Raw genomic sequence first — 19,531 nt, 5'->3', positions numbered from 1 at the left:
TGAGAAGCATACAAGTACCTTTGTATAGATTGGCAATAAAGAACATTGTCAAGCTCTAAAGGATTGCTAGGCAAGGTATTTGTCCTCGTAGAACTTGAATGTTCTTAACTCTCATATTGAGTTAGTGTACCTCAGTGTTGAGGGTTAAAACTTTTACTATAGTGCCTGAACCAAATACTTTAAAAACGGAAGCAGTTATTAATCTACTAGAACAATACTGTCCAAAAAACTTGAGATATTGGAAATATCTTTGCTGTCCAGCATGATGACCAGTTAGCTGCACGTGGCTGCTAAGCACTTGAAATGTGGCTAGTGTGAATGAGCTGACCTTCTATGTGTAGGTAGCTGCATGAGGGTAGTGGCTGTGTTTGTGCAACTCTGTGTTTTAGGTATGGGCCACTTAGCCTAAGATCAGATTAAGATGATAAATTTTATGTTACATGTTTCTTACTACAGTAAAAAACAATTTTAAAGAAGAATATTACGGGTTAAGGGTAGAAGGCAGTCAGCCGAGAGGCTATTCGAATGAATGAGACGTAGCAGAAGCGGGTGGCTTGGCAAATAGAAACTATTTCTGGGAAATGCCAAAGATGGATTGCCCGGATTTGGTGGTAGGGAGCAGAGGAAAGGGAAATGAGGATTTTACAATTTAAAAGCTACTGCTAGGGGATCCCTGGGTGGCTCAGCGGTTTGGTGCCTGCCTTCGGTCCAGGGTGTGATCCTGGAGTCCCGGAATCCAGTCCCCCATTGGGTTCTCTGCATGGAGCCTGCTTCTCCCTCTGCCTGTGTCTCTGCCTCTCTCTCTCAGTCTGTGTCTCATGAATAAATAAATAAAATATTTTTAAAAAATAAAAAAATAAAAGCTACTGCTATTTAAAAAAATAAAAATAAATAAATAAAAGCTACTGCTATTAATAAAAGAAAACAAAGGGAAAATTATAGTGACCTTGGGTTTGGCAAAGATTTCTCAAACAGAACACAAAAAGCACAAATTACATAGTAAGTTAAACTTGTAAAAATCAAAAACTTCTCTTTGAAAGACTTAAGGAAAAGACAAGCCATAAACTGAGAGAAAACACTTGCAAAAGTTCCAACAAAAGATTTGTATCTATTAAGAACTTTTTTTTTTTTTTAAGATTTTATTTATTCATGAGAGAGAGAGAGACATACATAGGCAGAGGGAGGAGAAGCAGGCTCCATACAGGGAGCCTGATGTGGGACTTGATCCTGGGAATCCGGGATCATGCCCTGAGCCAAAGGCAGACGCCCAACCACTGAGCCACCCAGGTGTCCCTAAAGAACTCTTTTAAAGTCAGTAAGTAGATGATCTGGCTTTTAAAATGGGGAAAATTTGGATGCTTTACCAAACGCTGTATACAGTGAACAAGCAAGTGATAAGATGTCACTATCCTCAGTCTTTTAAGGAAATGCAAATTAAACCTGCAGTGAGCTGCTGCTGACCTATCAGAATGAAATTTGCAAAACAAATACATGACTGTACTGTGGTGACATACTAAGGATATGAAGCAAGTGGATCTCCTGCAGTGCTGGTAGCCGTGTTGAATATTACAAATGCTGTGAAAAGGGCCATTTCTTTTTTTTTTTTTTAATTTTTATTTATTTATGATAGTCACAGAGAGAGAGATAGAGAGAGGCAGAGACACAGGCAGAGGGAGAAGCAGGCTCCATGCACCAGGAGCCCAACACAGGATTCGATCCCGGGTCTCCAGGATCGCGCCCTGGGCCAAAGGCAGGCACCAAACCGCTGCGCCACCCAGGGATCCCAAAAGGGCCATTTCTTAAAAACACGTTCCAAAGGATTCAGCCATTCTACTCCCAGGTATATTTACCTAACAAATAAAAGCAATGTACACAGTGAAGACTAGTTTGCAAATTTTCACAATGATTTCTTTTTTGTTTTGTACAATTTTTTTTTAAAGATTTTTATTTATTTATGATAGTCACACACAGAGAGAGAGAGAGAGAGAGAGGCAGAGACACAGGCAGAGGGAGAAGCAGGCTCCATGCACCGGGAGCCCGACGTGGGATTCGATCCCAGGTCTCCAGGATCGTGCCCTGGGCCAAAGGCAAGCGCTAAACCGCTGCGCCACCCAGGGATCCCTGTACAATTTTTTTAATAAAGATTTTATTTATTTGAGAGAGAGTGAGCACAAGCAGTGGGGAGGGGCAGAGGGACAGGCAGACTGCCTGCTGAGCAGGGAGCCCAACATGGGGCTCAGTCCCAGGACTCGAGGATCATAACTTGAGCCATAGGCAGTTGCTTAACCAACTGAGCCACCCAGGGTAGGGATTCTGCTTCTCCTTCTGTCCCTCTCGCCGCCCTCACTCGTGTGCATGCGCGCGCATTCTCTCTATTTTTTAAAAAAATACTTAGAGACAGAGAGTATGAGCAGAGGGAGAGGGAGAAACAGGCTCCCCGCAGATCAGGAAGGTGAACATGGGACTTGATCCCAGGACCCCAGGATCATGACCTGAGCTGAAGGCAGATGCTTAACCGACTGAGCCACCCAGGTGCCCCAATAAATAAAATCTTTAAAATGTTTTGTGTAAAGCCTAGATTAGGCTGAACTTGTCAATATATTCTATATGGTCAGCATTACATACTAAAATAACCAGATGGCCCACAAAAGGGTTTGGAGTAGGGGAAAGTAGATCCCTATTAATACAAATGGATAAATCCTAAATAAAAGATAGATTAGATTAGATAGATCTAATGCAGTTAGGTACTGAAAGATAAAACATTATGACAAGTTGGGGTTTAAATCCTAGGGATGTAAGATTGTCTCAGTACACACTTGAAATTCTTCACATTCAAAGGGGGAGAAGGAGAAAGCCTATAATCCTGATAAAACAGAATTGATACAATTTAACAGCTAAGCTAGGAAAAGAAATTTTGACTTGATAAAAGCTATGTTCCTAAGCCTAACATAACATGGTAAAGGGTTAATGGTGAAGCTTTTAGAAAGAGCTGTAAGGTCACGAACTAGAGAAGAATGGATCACAATTATGAATTCTTTTCAAGGTCTCAGCCTGGTGCAATCAAACCAAATAAAGCTAATTATGGGAAGGAAAAAACTCATTTACATAAGAAAATCCCAAGAGCAAGTAGAAACAAGTGGCCAGATTTTAAAATAACCCTTAATTAATTGCTTTTTTATATGCCAGCATAGACAAGTGTAGAAACTGGGTGTAGTGGGGGGAGTGGGAAAGAGGGGGAAGGTTGGTGAGGATCTGTGATGAGAAGTAAATGTTATTAAGAGATGTGGGATGTGCTGTACCAGTGGCTCAGCGGTTTAGCACCGCCTTTGGCTTGGGGTGTGATCCTGGAGACCTGGGATCGAGTCCCACGTCAGGCTCCCTGCATGGAGCCTGCTTTTCCCTCTGCTTGTGTCTCTGCCTCTCTCTCTCTGTCATGAATAAATAAATAAAATCTTTAAAAAAAGAAATGTTAAAAAAAAGATGTGGAAAAGATTCTAAAAGGTTCTGGAACATGTTGTTACCTCTTCTTGCCTTCCTTAAAGTTCTTTGTAAAAAATAATAGAAATAAATAAGTTAATTAATTAAAAAAATATAACCTAACTCTGTCTACCATGAACAAAAATGGAATTTGCTGGAAGAATATCATGGTCCTGAAGAAGTAGAAACCAGAGTGGCACTGGGGATTCTCCTTTTTTTCTTTTTTTAAAGGAGAGGTTGATATTTTTTTATTTTATTTTTTAATTTTTATTTATTTATGATAGTCACAGAGAGAGAGATAGAGAGAGGCAGAGACACAGGCAGAGGGAGAAGCAGGCTCCATGCACCAGGAGCCCAACACGGGATTCGATCCCGGGTCTCCAGGATCGCGCCCTGGGCCAAAGGCAGGCGCCAAACCGCTGCACCACCCAGGGATCCCTGGGGATTCTCTTAACAGAGGTTCATCAGCAGTGTCTAAGTGCTGTCTGATTTTCTTCCCTTTCCTGAAATGGCAAGACATAGCCTAGCTCAGTGGGCAAGATAGCTTGGTCGACATTCTCTTAAGACTACATCAAGGGCCAGCTATCCCCTCAAAAGAAATTGAAGTGTCATCAGAAGAATTGATTCTAGTTAGCCAGAATGCAACACATGTCTGCTACACAGCCTCGGGGCCTTTGCAACTTTGCTGTTTATAAAACTGACCCCTACTCACCCTGCCCCCTTCAGGATACTGCAGTTGAATTTTAGGTTTTAGCTAAGTAGGTCATTAGGTGAACCCAGAAGGACAGGAGTCGGCCTATCAGAGCTCCCGGGGCCTCTGGGTGGGAGAACTGAGGTGTGTGTGTTGTATATTTACCAGAGCAGTTCCCCAGCAAGATCATTGAGTTCCATTTACCCACAGTGTAACTTTCTTGACAACAGACCTTCTACTGGCTTCTTCCCTTCCCTGTTGCTAGTTCCTTATATCATCCAAACACAGTCCCTGCACTCAAAATTCTTAACGGCAGTCAGCTTCTAGAATTCAGAGAGATGTTGGGGAACTATAAGGAGGAACAAAGGAAAATCAAGTAACAAATTGTTAGAACTTTGGCACACCAGTTTTAAATTAAAAGCTAAGCATGAGGGACACATGGGTGGCTCAGTGTTTGCGCATCTGCTTTGGTTCAGGTCGTGATCCTGAGGTCCTGGGATTGAGTCCTGCATGACTTCAGTCCCTTGAAAAGTTAAGCCCAGCTCTTTGTTCTGCCCCCAAGCCCAGCCCAGCCAGCTTGTCACCCATAAAACAGGTTCAACCTTGGTGAAAAAAAAAAAAAAATTGGGCTCCCCATACGGAGCCTGCTTCTCCCTCTGCCTATGTTTCTGCCTCTCTCTCTGTCTCTTATGAATAAATAAAATCTTAAAAAAAAAACACACAACAAAACACACACTACCAAGCTTAGAATGAAAATGCCCCCCAAGGCCTTATATTACATCTGAGCCTTATATTTCACCACCTTCAACTTCCAGATGTGCCAGAGACCAAAAAAGAATTTGAATACAACAATATAGCTAGGCTGCCTTACAAGCTCTACACCTTTATAGATCAAATGTTAACCAAAAGCTCTCTAAGCATTGTCAGGAGAGGGGGCTTTAGTAATTCCTGGTAATGCACATGAGTCAAACACAGCCATTTAGCTCCTGTGTCTCCCTAGATCCTATTACACACGATAGTAAACTACAAAAGACATAATGTCACCCTGATGAAGCCACTTAAAAGTGAAGAGAAGGTGAGGGAAAAGTGACAAAGCAGAGCACAGAAAACTTAAAAACAGATGAAAATATAAGCATCAGATGAAAATATAAGCATTGCTAAGCAATCCTTTTCTAGAAATCTATTCCACAGGTACACTCACACGTGTGAAATGATCCATATTTAAAATTATTAAAACTTTGGGATCCCTGGGTGGCGCAGCGGTTTAGCGCCTGCCTTTGGCCCAGAGCGCGATCCTGGAGACCCGGGATTGAATCCCACGTCGGGCTCCCAGTGCATGGAGCCTGCTTCTCCCTCTGCCTGTGTCTCTGCCTCTCTCTCTCTCTCTCTGTGTGTGTGACTATCATAAATAAAATAAAAAATTAAAATAAATAAAAAATAAAATTATTACAACTTTAACCTATCAGAAGACTAGGAATTATCTAAACATCCATGCTTATAAGCCTGGTTTATATAAATTATAGTTCAGTTATGCAATTATACTATGAAGCAGTAGAAAAGAAGAAATTCTTTAACATATAAAACCAAGACTAAGATAAAGTACTGGTATGTACAACAATATTTTTCACAGAACCAGAACAAATTATTCTAAAATTTGTATGGAACTGCAAAAGACTCCGTACAGCCAAAATAATCTTGAGAAAACAGAACAAAGCTGTGGAAGTATCACAATCCCAGATTACAAGATCTGCAACAAAGATGTAGTCATCAAAACAATATGGCACTGGCACAAAAGGACACATAGGTCAGTAGAACACAATAGAGAGCCCAGAAATAAACCCATGCTTTTATGGTCAATCTATGACAGAGGAATTAAGAACATACATTGGGAAAAGACAATCCCTTCTATGAATGGTGCTGGGAAAACTGGACAGCTACATGCAAAAGAATGAAACCAGACCACTTTCTTACACCATATGCAAAAATAAACTCAAAATGGATTAAAGACTTAAATGTGAGACTTGAAGCCATAAAACTTGTAGAAGAAAACAGCCAGTAATTTCTTTGATACCAGCCATAAAAACATTTTTCTAGGTATGTTTCCTGAGGAAACATAAGCAAAATTATACTATTGGTACTTCACTAAGGTAAAAAGCTTCTACACAATTAAAGAAACCATTAACAAACAAAGGCAACCTAATGAATGGGAGAAGATATTTGCAAATGATATACCCAATAGAGTTGATACTTAAAATCTATAAAGAAGTTCTATAACTCAACACCAAAAAGCCAAATAATCCGATTAATAAATGGGGAGAGGACCTGAATAGACATTTTTCCAAAGAAAACATACAAATGGCCAAGAGATACATGAAAAGATGCTCAACATTGCTAATCATCAGAGAAATGCAAATTAAAGTCACAATGAGACATCACTTTACATTTGTCAGAATGGCTAAAATAAACACAAGAAATCAGCGTTGGTGAGGATGTGGAGAAAAAGACAACTGTGCAGTGTTAATGGGAATATAAATGGATGTAGTCACTCTGGAAAACAGTATGGAGGCTCCTCAAAAAGTCAAAAATAGAACTACCCTATGATCCAGCAATTCCACTACTGGATATTTACCCAAAGAAGACAAAAACACTAATTTGAAAAGGCATAGGCATCCCTATGTTTATTGTAGCATTATCTACAACATCCAGGATATGGAAGCAACCCAAGTGTCTCTAGATAAATAAGTGGATAAAGAAGATGATATAGGTAGATATAGAAAATGTGGTATAGCTAGAAAAATAGATATAAGTGTATAAAGATGTGAGCGATATATATTGTATTATATATAGGTATATATTCCACTACATTATATTTCACATATAATGGAATATTGTTTAACCATAAAAAAAACTGTTGCCATTGGCAACAACATAGATGGACCTAGAAGGTATGTTAATGAAATAAGTCAGAGAAGGACAATTACCATATAATTTCACTCATATGGAATTTAAGAAACAAATGAAACAGACAAACACAAAAACAGACTTTTAAATACAGAGAACACACTGGTGGTTGCCAAAGGGAAGGTGGGGGAGAATGGGTGAAACAGATAAAGGGGATTCAGAGGACACTTAATTGTGATGAGCACCAAGTAATGTATTGAACTAATAATGAGTCATTACATTGTATACCTGAAACTAATATAACACAGTATGTTAATTATTCTTCAGTTTAAAAAAAGTAAACACTGGGATAAAAACTATTAGTGTAAATTAAATGTTACTATATTAAAACAAAAAAGACTAAAAAAATAAAACAAGACTAAAGAAAGGGATATAGGTATATTTTCTTGGATATAGACAGAACACCTCTGGAAAGTATAGAAGAAGCTGCTACTTTTCTAAATCTGGCGTTTCCTTCGAGGAGGGCGAAGCTCCAAGATGGTACCACTTCTGGTTTCAACAGAGGTGAATGACTTCACTGACTGAGGCTTTGGGGAAAATAAATGGAATGTGTTCAGCTTGGTTCTTTCCTTCTGAGGAGCGAGGGCTTTGATGTGCTCTGCTGCTCTTCCAGGGTTGAGGCAGGCTTCATGTCATATGATCATTCAAGAAGAATAAACACGTCGCTGGACATGGAAGATCTCCAAAAATTTACTTCCTAATAATTCTTCCTGAGACTAGTGGAAAACTTGCTCCAGATTGAAATGGGGGTGTGAAGCATAAAAAGCAAAGAAACAATAATATATCGGAAACATAGGGGTCCAATGGGGGAGGGGAGGGGGGGTTCCTGGGTGTTGGAGGGAAACCCTAAAATATTTGTTGGCCATGTGGCAGGTGCAGATCGGAACAAGAACATAGTGGACTGCATGATGGGCTGCTTCCAGAGGGAACCAGAGAGGACTATTAATGTAAAACTCTTGAGAGTACTGGAACAGCTACAGGCAGTGGGGATGGATTAGTGAAGCTAAAGTAACAAAACAAGGGAACGAGATGCCAGGGAAAACAGAGTTGTATGAGGAAGGAAATCATATTACATGATAACTCAGCCATGAAAAATATTAGAGTATTCCTATTTGTTTTAATTAACAAGTTACATGATAACAATGACATAGTTAATGCATCTTTCAATGATGGCATGATTATACTAAGAAGGAAGGGGACGCCTGGGTGGCTCAGTGGTTGGGTGTCGGCCTTTGGGTCAGGGGGTGATCCCGGAGTCCATGATCGAGTTCCACATCGGGCTCCCTGCATGGAGCCTGCTTCTCCCTCTGCCTGTGTCTCTGCCTCTCTCTCTGTGTCTCTCATGAATAAGTAAATAAATCTTAAAAAAAGAAAAAAAGAGCAAAGGAGGGCATGTGGACACAGGCAAGGGACAGGGTTAAAACACCACGTCCTTATCTGTCATATTAAGAAGTAAAGGGGAGAGGGATCCCTGGGTGGCTCAGCGGTTTAGCCCCTGCCTTCCGCCCAGGGCGTGATCCTGGAGTCCCGGGATGGAGTCCCACGTCTGGCTGCCTGCATGGAGCCTGCTTCTCCCTCTGCCTGTGTCTCTGCCTCTCTCTCTCTCTCTCTCATGAATAAATCTTAAAAAAAAGGGGGGGGGGGAAATACCTAAAATTGAAAAGAAATAAAAATTAGCAATGTATAAGGGGCACCTGGGTAGGTCAGTTGGTAAAGCATCTGCTCAAGTCAATGATCTCAGGGTCCTGGGATCGAGCCCTAAGTTGGGTTCCCTGTGCAGAGGGGGAATCTGCTTCTCACTCTCTTTTTACCCCTCCGCCACTTGTGCTTTCTCTTTCTCTCTCATATATAGACATCGTTTTCTTAAAAAAAGAAATTAGAGACCTTGCCTGCACCTACCCTGAGCCAGTGGCTCTACTCACCCTGCATCCAGTGAGGTGCACCACGTACCTGATGCAGAGTGGACATGGGCAGAGTGATGGTGGCGGCCAGGCTTGGACTGGGGCTGCTACTTCTGGCGCTGCTCCTACCCATGCAGGTTTATTCAAATCAAGCAACTTGTAACGCTTGCAAATAACTCCTCCCCCAGTATGGAGTACCTTGACTGCCCCACATCCAGCTAACCCCACCCTCAGGCAAGCTGGTGGTGCTCTGCTGTCAACAGCCAGTTTCTTCATTTTGTTTTAATTATTCATGAGAGACACAGAGAAGGGGGCAGAGGCACAGGCAGAGGGAGAAGCAGGCTCCCTGCAGGGAGCCTGATGTGGGACTCAGTCCCAGGACCCCGGGATCATGACCTGAGCCAAAGGTAGATAATCAACCACTGAGCCACCCAGGTGCCCCAAAAGTTTTACATTGTTGAGCTACCTCTGTTTCTTGGGAACTGAACTCTTTCCTCTGAGGCTTTGAATTTGACATTGCATTTGATTTTTTATATAGTAATTGACATGTGCGAGGGCAATGATGGATTGGAACCTACCCCAGATCGAAGCATAATGAGTAAATTTTGCTTCTATGCTTATTACTCATTCCCATTCAACAAGAGTGCCAGATTCACTTTGCTAAACTGACTGCAAAGGGTAGAAGTATGTTGACTTCAACTAATTTCAAAATGCTTATTTCTGCGTATGTTGAATACTTTTTACAATTTAAAAAAAAGATCAGTTTTGAAGGTAAAATTGACAAATCTTGGAACTAAAAAGGCAAAATATGTGCAGGAGCCAAAATTGGAAATCAAGTATTGGGGAAGTGAAGACTGGAAGCTTGCTTACATTGCATTTGGAAAAAGTTTTATACTCTTTCTGTAAATGCTGGATTTTTTTTCTTTTTATTAAACTATGAATCAGAATAGTCACATTTGGAATCCTTTCTGTTTAGTCAATATTTTTAGATAGTTAGAACCTTGTTCTCAGCCTAAAGTGGGCTTGGTTCTGGAGAGTAAATCTTTTCACAACTGCCTAGATGCACAGAAAGCTTTTTATTTTTATTTATTTATTTATTATTCATTCATTCATTCATTCATTCATTCATTCATTCATTCACAAGAGACAGAGAGAGAGGCAGAGACCTAGGCATAGGGCGAAGCAGGTGTCCTATGGGGAGCTGGATGCGGGACTTGAGCCCAAGACCCCAGGATCACAACCTGAGTCAAAGGCAGATGCTCAACCACTGAGCCACCCAGGTGTTCCCTACATAGAATTTCTTAACTATCTAAAAGAAAATACTGAAAAAATACCGTTTCAACTTTTTTATTATTTCTTTCCATTTCCAGGCTAAAGCAGTGGGATAAACAGCCGCACCAGGTAGCTGCATTTAGAAAAATTAATTCCTGTGAAATCCAATTAGGAAATACAGTACCTCTGCATAATTCTCAGGCCACCCAGACCAATTCTCGGTTGTCAAAATTTGCAAGTGATATTTTAGAGTAGTGTACTCTTTAAGCTCCTTCATGCAAGGCAAGTTATTGCATGTCATGACAGAGAGAACGTAACAAGTCCAAAATTTAACGAGGAGGTTGCTGTTTATTTCACTTTTGATGGTAGAATCAAATCTGTCCTCAAGAATCTCAACAAGAATAGGAATAAACTTCAAACGCTTGGCTTTTTTCTGGCCGACAGGGTTTAAGTAACACCAACTGGCTATACCCTGGAGCAGCAAGATCTTCGCTTTGGGTGCCATTGGGTGATTTTGCAACAAGTGAGCTACTTCTTTCATGTACTTAGCTACAAATTTCCCAGTGGTTGGTCCTCCTAGAAAACAAGTATTTGCATTTCAGAAGTATTTGGTCTATCTAGGAGCTAGTGACATTTGAGTGCTGATGTATCTATATTCTTTTTGTTGTCTAATAACACTTGAATACTCAGAATTGTCTTTTTCTTCTTCTCTTCCCTGGTGTGTTGCTGTAAACTTGAAAAAGTGTGTTGATAAGCAAAAAATATGCCACGCGCTGGCAGTTCCCTGCCTGCTAAAGTCTCCTCCCAGGTTCCTTTATTCAAGCACCTAGGCGTCAATATGTCAAGGTGAATAAAACTGTCTGTGCTCCCTCATGGTCTCATTCCTGATTCTCGGTTTCCAGGATGTGAAAAATGCCAGAGATTAGGCCAAAGGAAAAGAAAACCCAAAGGCCGCCCTGCAAAGCCATGGTCTGATTGAAAAAAAAAAAAGAGGTTTTTTATGAGTTGTTGTCCAGTGCTATCCTGTTCTCTCTGGTTTCTCATTTATCAGCCCTATTTTTGCAGATCTGGGACACACATGACCTTACAAGATTTTCCTTGCTTTGATTACTGACCCAACCAGGTCCTAGAAGCTACTTTCATTATATACTTGAACCCCAGATTTCCCTAGTTCAAATCTCAAACCCCAAGAAGGTACTAGCCAAGAAAACATTGGATGAAGAGTATTTAGACAGTGAGGAGTAACTGGCATGGTTGGCCAGATTCCAGCCACTGAAGTTTTGATCTGGCTTGGAATTCACTTATTGGCACTACCGCAGTCCCACAGGTTAGAGGATATTCTAGCCAACAGCTTTCCCTGAATCCTGGGCATAAGCCCTTCCCTGCCTTCCACCCATATTACTAAGGCTACATAACATGCAGTTAAGGAATTCTGACCCTTTTATAAATAGCTAGCTTTTCCCCCAAATGATGAAAAAAGCTATACAGGGAACTGGCCTTCTCAAGTGGTGGGTGCTGTTTACCCTTCCTTCACATGAGAGTCTCCTGACTCCTAGCTTTATGCCAATGGTTCTCCCTCATTCTGGCACCTATGACCCCTTGGCCCTTGAAAACGGTAAATGTTTTCTCTCATGGACACCACTTGAAAAATTTAGTCTATCAAACTCCATCTAAGGTAACTCATTTTTCCATTAAAAAAGTGCTCAGTCTTATCTATGATACTTAGATCTACTAGCCAGAGTCTCTGATCAAGAGACATGTTGTTGCAGATTATCTATAAACTTTTATTGTATATCCTGAAATTTATTAGAAAAAAGAGTGGAGTGAGTTTACACCTGACAATCACTAGAGTGGCATGTGTTTAAGCAGTTTACCATTTGACTTTCTGGCTGAATATCCATTAACAGCTGCTTTTCCCTGATGTACTGAGTATCTTTCCTAGTAGGTGTTTTAATAGCATAAAGCTTTTAATTGATTTTTTCTAAGGCAGCTTCTGTGGGACACATTTTTACAAGGTAAAATATCAAGTAGTTCTACTCTGTGTTGACATCATATTACTGGGTTGGAGTTACATCAATTCAGTATAGATTCTTTGAATTTTTTTTTTACATATTAATGAGAACTTCATTAGACAATTTCAGCATATATGGTTTTAATGAATAAAAGTGAGAAAATCCTTAGTCCTTTATTTGATGGACTTACTCTTTCAAAAGGTGAGATCCTCGAGAAAATGGTAAATATCTTTGGTGGTACAAAGATAAAGAACTAAGGATTTGGGTGAAGGAAATGTTACTGGAATCTTAAGACCAGAGCTCTGAAAATCACTAACTTACAGAGTGATGATAAGCAAAAATATTTCGAAAGACCTATGTCAGCATGACTGGTTGAGTCAGTACCTGTAAAGGATAGTAGTCCCATTCTATTTGCAGCTTGAGCCCTCTTCTCAATGGCTAGAGATTCATTCTTCAATAAACGGCCAAGCACCACAATTTTTTCCTTGTGAGAAATAGTCTCAGCTAAAGGGATATCTTCTTCCTCTTCATTCTTAATGAAAAAGCGTTTAACAGTGACATTCCAGAACTTCTGGGAGCGCCTATACAGCCCCGCAAAATACTGGTGAATCTGAGTACAAAATTGCATAAAGTAAGCACAGGCCTTAGCCATTGTGTGAAAAAGGCCAGTGGGTGGTGCGTCAGTTCCACTTCTGTTCTGGCAGCAACTGAACCGATTAGTCAAGAACTCTGGAATGCATCACTTAGCAACACTGGAATGGAATACACAAATCAGGGGAAGCATGGATGCCGTCATTTCAGGCTGGTGGCATGGAAGGTATTCTACAATTCCAGCTAAACCAAGTTTACTTTCATTTCTCTGGTGCATAGAACCTCGACTTAGACCAAATTGGTTTCTCCTCACGCACACTAGGTGCATTTCTGCCTTTGCACCTTTGCTTGGGCAGCGCCGGCTAGGAACTTTCCTGTTTTACTTTGCTTATTCCGACACCTACTAAGCTTCCTTCCATAGTTCCATGCCTATTTTGCTTGTTTGTCATTTAATCAGACTTTTTCTTCGCATCATTGATTTCCTATATTGATCCCATTTTGCTGATAAGATAGAGGCAGGCAAAAGGACACTTGCACAAAAACTGTCTTTGTTGTAACCCAGCTGCATCTGTGCACATGTACCCTGACTGCCCTATTATGGACACCTTCTCTGTTCATGCAGTACATTTCAACAACCCCTTGGCCCACTCAAGAAGATTGTTCCACAGTTCTTCTCTTGCCTTAACTAATTTTTCCATTTTAACTGGATTGTTTGCATCCAGTTGGCCAGCATCCTGCCTCCAGCATGCCGTACTTTTTCTCATTAAAAAAATAAAACACTTTTTTGACCTCATACCATCCCTCCACTGAGTTATCGCTCTGCTCCCCTTTATACAAAAACTCTTCAAAGAGTTGCCATCCTCACCATTCAAGTATTCTTCCATCCTCTCTTGGATGTACTCTAAAGAGAGATTTCAAACCCATGAATCTACTGGGATTACTCATCAGGGTCACTGATGACTTTCATTCTGCTGAATCCAATTCTCGGTCTTCAGCATTTGATATTTTTTCTTTGAAACACTTTTTTTTTTTTGCCTAACTTCTAAGCTGTCATACTTGATTTTTCTTCAGCTTGCCACCGTGCATTTTCTGTTGCTGGTTCCACATCTTTATGGTCTCTAAATCCTGGAGTGTCCCAAGGCTCAGGCCTTCTAGCTCCACTTTGTTTCGATCTATACTTCCTAGATAAAATAAACCAGTCTCGTGGCTTTCAGTATCATTCATATGCTGATGACTTCCAGTTATGTATATATATATTTTAAACATTTTTTAAAATTAATATTAATTTTTTAAAGATTTTATTTATTTGACAGAGTGACAGAGCATAAGTGAAGAGGAGAGGAAGAAGTAGAGTCCTCACTGAGCGGGGAGCCCAATGCGGAGCTCGATCCCAGGACCCTGAGATCATGACCTGAGCTAAAGGTAGACACAACTAACAGGATCACCCAGGCGCCCATAAACATTTTAAAGTATCTCTACACCCAATGTGTGGCTCAAATTCACAACCCTGAGATCAAGAGCTGCATGTTCCATCAACTGAGCCAGCCAAGTGCCCCCACCCCCAATTTTATTTTTAACTGGATTTCTCACCTGATCTCCAAACACATTCAGTTATCAACTTGATAGCCTCCATATGGATGTCTAAGAGGCTTCTCAAATATAACATGTCTGAATCAGAGTTCTTGGTCTTCTTCCCTAAGCCTACTGCTGCTCTGTTTCTCTTGTCTTGGAAGATGGCTCCCCATCCTTCCAATTGTTCAGGTTGAAATTTTTGGATTCGCCCTTGGCTTTTATCTGTCTCACATTTCATTTCCAACTAATCAACAAGGCTCTATTTTCAAAGGCGAAATTTGGACGCCCTGTCCAAATATGGGATCTTCTACAAAGTGTACGTTCTGTACTCTTCAAATATTTCAAGGTATGAAAGCTTAAGAGGAAAGGATGTGTGTGGCTACTACTGTTCTAGATTAAGAGAGCCCGAAGAGATATGACAATTATATATGTATTCCATGGTGGGAACCATGCATCCATACATGTGTGCATGTGTGTATGTGTCCTAAAAGACATTAGAGGGACAGTTGGGGAAACATAGACATGCATCTTCCAGCTATGGTAGCCACACGTGACTTTGGAGCACTTGAAATGTGACTAGTCTGAACTGATGTGTGCTGTAAGTGTAAACTACATCCTAGATTTCAAAGACTTAGTATGAAAAAAAGAACACAACATACCATATTGCTAATTTTTGTATTGATTACAAGTTGAAGTATTTGGGATATATTAGATTAAATAAAAAAATATCACTAAAGTTATCCTTCCCTATTCTTTGTGCTTCTTAAAATGTGGCTACTAGAAAATCTAAAACCCCAAGCATGGCTCCTTTTCAAGGGCATTGTGCTTGGAATTACCTTGGCAGAGTTACCTCTGCTTAGAATATTTATCCCAGAGGTATCCCCCATGGTTCACCCCATCAGTTCCTCCCGTCATTGCTCAAATGTAATTTTCTATCAGGTCTTCCCTGACCCCACTCTTCAAACTTTGACCTTTGTCCTGTCACTTGTCTCATGCCTAACCTGGTATACAATTAGGATTGCCTTCTATGTCTTGTTGTCTCCCCTCACCAGAATACAAGACTTGTTGAGGGCAGAGATTTTTATGCTTTTGTGTTTTCTTCACTACTGATCTGCAGGGCAGAGTACAGACCCTGGCATACACCTTATTCATAGTTAATATGAAAAAAAATTACTTCTTGCATAAATGAGAAATTAGACATCTAGTTTTTAGCAGACAATCATTCCCCACACCAAGTATACTTAGAAATTTCTCAAAGTCAAGATATTATTTATTTAATAAGAAATATTGTCTCTGGGGAAATTTCAGGGATAAAAATCTGTATTTTTCTATTTGACTACTTTGCTTTTCGGAGATAGTGAGAAGTGCTGGTGCTTTCTGCTGAATCGGGGTTTACAATTTTACTTTATAATTTTGCAAAGTAAGGAAGGCAATTCATTTAAACAGTATAGCAATGAACCTTGTAGGAAATTTTTTTTTCCTGTTGATCCACTAAAAGCCATCACTGGTATTTAAATCAGTTGGTGAATACTTAAACTCACAGTTGACTGGGAGGGAACCCCCATGATGATGCTGGTGGGGAACGGGCTTGGAACACACACAAATAAATGTGGACTCTTATCCTCAGGGTGCTCATGGTCTCTGCTCATAGACAACACAATTCTGAAACACAGCTCTTTTTTCTCCAATTAGCTTTACAACAAATCTGAGAGGTAAATATTATTATCCTCATTTATAAGTGAAGAAGTTTCAGGATAAGAATAAATTCAGGTTGAGAATGAGGCATACTGGGTTGTAGAAATGCCAGCTTAAGAAAGGCATGGGAAAACCACGGAGCAGACTCTGCACATGATACTAATAATTCAAAAATAATTTTTATTTTAACTTACATGATTGAAAGAGTGATGGATACAAATGCCACAAAACTAAAAGCACCCCATTGAGCAAAAATAAAATACAGAAATGAATACAAAAGATATGGAATTACTCATGCAATATTCAAAATATCAAAAAAAGCAACAACAAACCAAACAAAAAATTCTGTAACATTTGTGATTTGACCTTCTATAAAAAGAATCATTTCAACCTTTTAACATAGACCTTAGACTATACATACTAACTATAGACTGTACAATGTACCTTTAAAATGAAGGTTATATGCATATATATAATATTTATAAATATACATACATATATATATACATTATAACTTCACAGTTGAAGGAATTATTTGCCAGGAAGCCTGGAAAACAATCTTTACTTTTTTTTTTTTTTTTAATATTAAGTAGGCTTCTCGCCCAATGTGGGGCTCAAACTCATGACCCTGGAATCAAGAGTCGTATACTCTACCAACCAAACCAACCAGGTGCCCCAACAATTTTTACTTTAAAGTGAAATATGAATTGTTTTTAAAGGTCTTGCTAAAATGTAAATATTTAAAATGACACCTAAATGATATTTTATACAAATACATCCAGAATACAGTTGATACTCCACAGTTTAAATAACACTCACACATATTATTTTGATATCTTGGCATATTCCACCTTGTATACTCTTAAGAGGAAGAAAAGCTATTGAGTGGTCTTGTACTTGATTTAGTGGACTTGCGACCCTGATAGGGAAGCAATAAAGGAAACTGTTGTTTTAACCATTTGGCCAAGAGATCCCACCCAGTGATGAATGATTTCTCTGAGGGGTAGTAACTGTCCTTGGGGCATTCTTCTTCCTAATCTCATGGTAATTCCTGTGGAAGCAAGGACCACTTGTTATGTCCTTTTGCTCCCGCCCCATTAAAAGTCATCTTCCAACTTCCAAGCTCTTCTACTTCAAAGAGCATCACAGCTTTCTGAATCCTTGACTTTTGGTTTTGATTTGTCTTAGCAGCAAAATACCTCTATTGTAAAAGTATCATAAGAAAAATGGCTCTTGTTTAAAAAAAGTTTAAACTTTGAATTTTTTTTTTTTTTTTTTTTTTTTTTTTTTTTTAGGGCTATAGTCTTAAAAAGGTAGTTCTCAGTCATTTACCTGTCTTTTAACCCTCATGGAAACATGCTTCTGAAATTTCCAGGATGGAGAAAAGAAACAAAGGAAGTCGCGGAGGCTTGAAAAAAAATGACATTAAAAGATAAACTAAACTCTCACAATGTGTCACTTTACCAAGTTCTGCAGGCAAACTTTTATTTGAAGAAATTCTTTTTTTGTGCTTTGCATGAAGGTAAAATTAGGTAGTTAAATGGGGCCACTCAACCCTGAGAACACGATAGAGAAAAACTGCAAGGTGTATAATAGTCGTCAAAGTATCACGTGACTATTTTAGGCTTAGAGAAGAACTTTCAAAAAAGTACAAAGATGGCTATTTTAAAATTCCATACATATGAGATAAGATGGACTCTTTTACTAAGTATTGTCAGACGCAAGCGACAGTGTAATCTACAGAGTAATAGGTAGTCCTATTCTAATGGCCAAAGGAAGAGTAGATACCCTATCTATAACATGTTACATTTCCGGACAACCTCAATGGAACTCTTCAACTTTTAAGCATTCCAGCTCAATCCCAGCACCATCTCGATGAACAGGGCCATTTATTAAGACAACCGTTAGGGAGAGTTCATTAAAAGGCTGTAGCAACTTCAGTTCCATGACGTCCTCCAACGTGAACACAGTCTCGAGGAAACTTGTCCAGCTGTTCATACGCCAGCCTCCCGTCTTCTCCTGCATACAGAACATCCAAAATGAACAGCAGTTGAAACCGAAGTTTCTTATTCATCACTCAGGATAACAATACTGGTTGTTGGGGGAGAGACTGTTGTGTTTTGCTAATGTTGACTTTAGGTAAGGACATCATCTTCCGTTATTTTTTTTTAAATATTTATTTATTCATGAGACACACACAGACTGAGAGAGAGAGGCAGAGACACAGGCAGAGGGAGAAGCAGGCTCCATGCAGAGAGCCTGATGTGGGAGTTGATCCCGGGACTCCAGGATCATGCCCTGGGCCTAAGGCAGGTGCTAAACCACTGAGCCACCCAGGGATCCCCTATCTTCCGTTATTCTTAATTATGTTGCTTTCTAGGCAATGTTTAAACAATCAAGAATTTCTTTTATATCTTTAAAAAAATTCCAACATAGTTAACTTACAGTGTTGTACTAGTTTCAGCTGTACAATATAGTGATTCAACAATTCTATACATTACCCAGTGCTCATCATGATCAGTGTCCTCTTAATCCCCTTCACCTCTCCCCTCCCACACCTGCCCTCTGGTGACCAGCAGGTTGTTCTTTATAGTTCAGTCTGCTTTTTGTTTTATTTCTTTTTTCCTATGTAGAAGAACCAGGAACTTTTCAGTTAATGCCAGAGACTATAAGGATGTCAAGAGTATGAAACAGTAGAAGTCCTATGGGCATTTGATTGCGATAATTTCACATAATAGATTTCTTCCTGAGAAATCATATGGATTATATTTTATGTATGTTAGGGATTTCAGCATGACTGGCCCTTGACTTCAAAGCATTGAACTTCGACATGGTTTTTATTTTTTTACATTATATATTGGCATATCTATTTTTTTAAAGATTTATATATTTATGAGAGACACAGAGAGAGACAGAGGCAGAAGCAGAGACACACAGGCAGAGGGAAAAGCAGGCTCCATGCCAGGAGCCCGATGCAGGTCTCGATCCTGGGACTCCAGGGTTGCACCCTGGGCCAAAGGCAGGCGCCAAACCGCTGAGCCACCCAGGGATCCCCAGCATATCTATTTTTTTTTTTTTAAAGATTTTATTTGGGCAGCCCGGGTGGCTCAGCGGTTTAGCGCCACCTTCAGCCCAGGGCGTGATCCTGGACACCCGGGATTGAGTCCCATGTCAGGCTCCCTGCATGGAGCTTGCTTCTCCCTCTGCCTGTGTGTCTCTGCCTCTCTCTCTCTATGTGTGTGTCTCTCATGAGTAAATAAATTTTAAAAAAATCTTAAAAAATTTGTATTTATTCATGAGAGAGAGAGAGAGAGAGGCAGAAACACAGGCAGAGGGAGAAGCAGGCTCCATGCAGGGAG

The 19,531-nt window shown here is 40.0% G+C and overlaps 2 protein-coding genes across 4 annotated transcripts in view; both read right to left on the bottom strand.

Annotated features, from left to right (window-relative positions):
- Window positions 1-10,271: 10,271 nt before the first annotated feature.
- Window positions 10,272-12,966, bottom strand: ARMH2 (armadillo like helical domain containing 2). Its single transcript, XM_055322608.1, has 2 exons — window positions 12,699-12,966; window positions 10,272-10,878 (listed from the first exon to the last, which is right to left on the bottom strand). Exons 1-2 carry the CDS (start codon window positions 12,964-12,966, stop codon window positions 10,451-10,453), a joined length of 696 nt encoding a protein of 231 aa, XP_055178583.1. The 3' UTR covers window positions 10,272-10,450.
- A 3,426-nt stretch (window positions 12,967-16,392) lies between these two features.
- Window positions 16,393-19,531, bottom strand: part of RIPOR2 (RHO family interacting cell polarization regulator 2) — a 220,218-nt gene continuing 217,079 nt past the window's right edge. For all 3 annotated transcript variants that reach the window (XM_055323297.1, XM_055323298.1, XM_055323299.1), the window contains exon 22: window positions 16,393-18,191. In XM_055323297.1, coding sequence (XP_055179272.1) covers window positions 18,091-18,191 — 101 coding nt within the window. In that variant the 3' untranslated portion in view covers window positions 16,393-18,090. The remainder of the gene's footprint in view (window positions 18,192-19,531) is intronic.

Source organism: Nyctereutes procyonoides, unplaced genomic scaffold (genome assembly GCF_905146905.1).
Source record: "Nyctereutes procyonoides isolate TBG_1078 unplaced genomic scaffold, NYPRO_anot_genome, whole genome shotgun sequence".
Taxonomy (NCBI): domain Eukaryota; kingdom Metazoa; phylum Chordata; class Mammalia; order Carnivora; family Canidae; genus Nyctereutes; species Nyctereutes procyonoides.
The sequence above is the reverse complement of the archived record's forward strand: the minus strand, read 5'-3'. Positions and strand labels throughout refer to the sequence as shown.

Coding starts and splice junctions, on each gene's coding strand:
- ARMH2 (XM_055322608.1), bottom strand. CDS start 12,966: ATGGCTAAGGCCTGTGCTTACTTTATGCAATTTTGTACTCAGATTCAC. Junction 10,879..12,698: donor GGGACTACTATCCTTTACAG/GTACTGACTCAA, acceptor CTTGTTTTCTAG/GAGGACCAACCACTGGGAAA.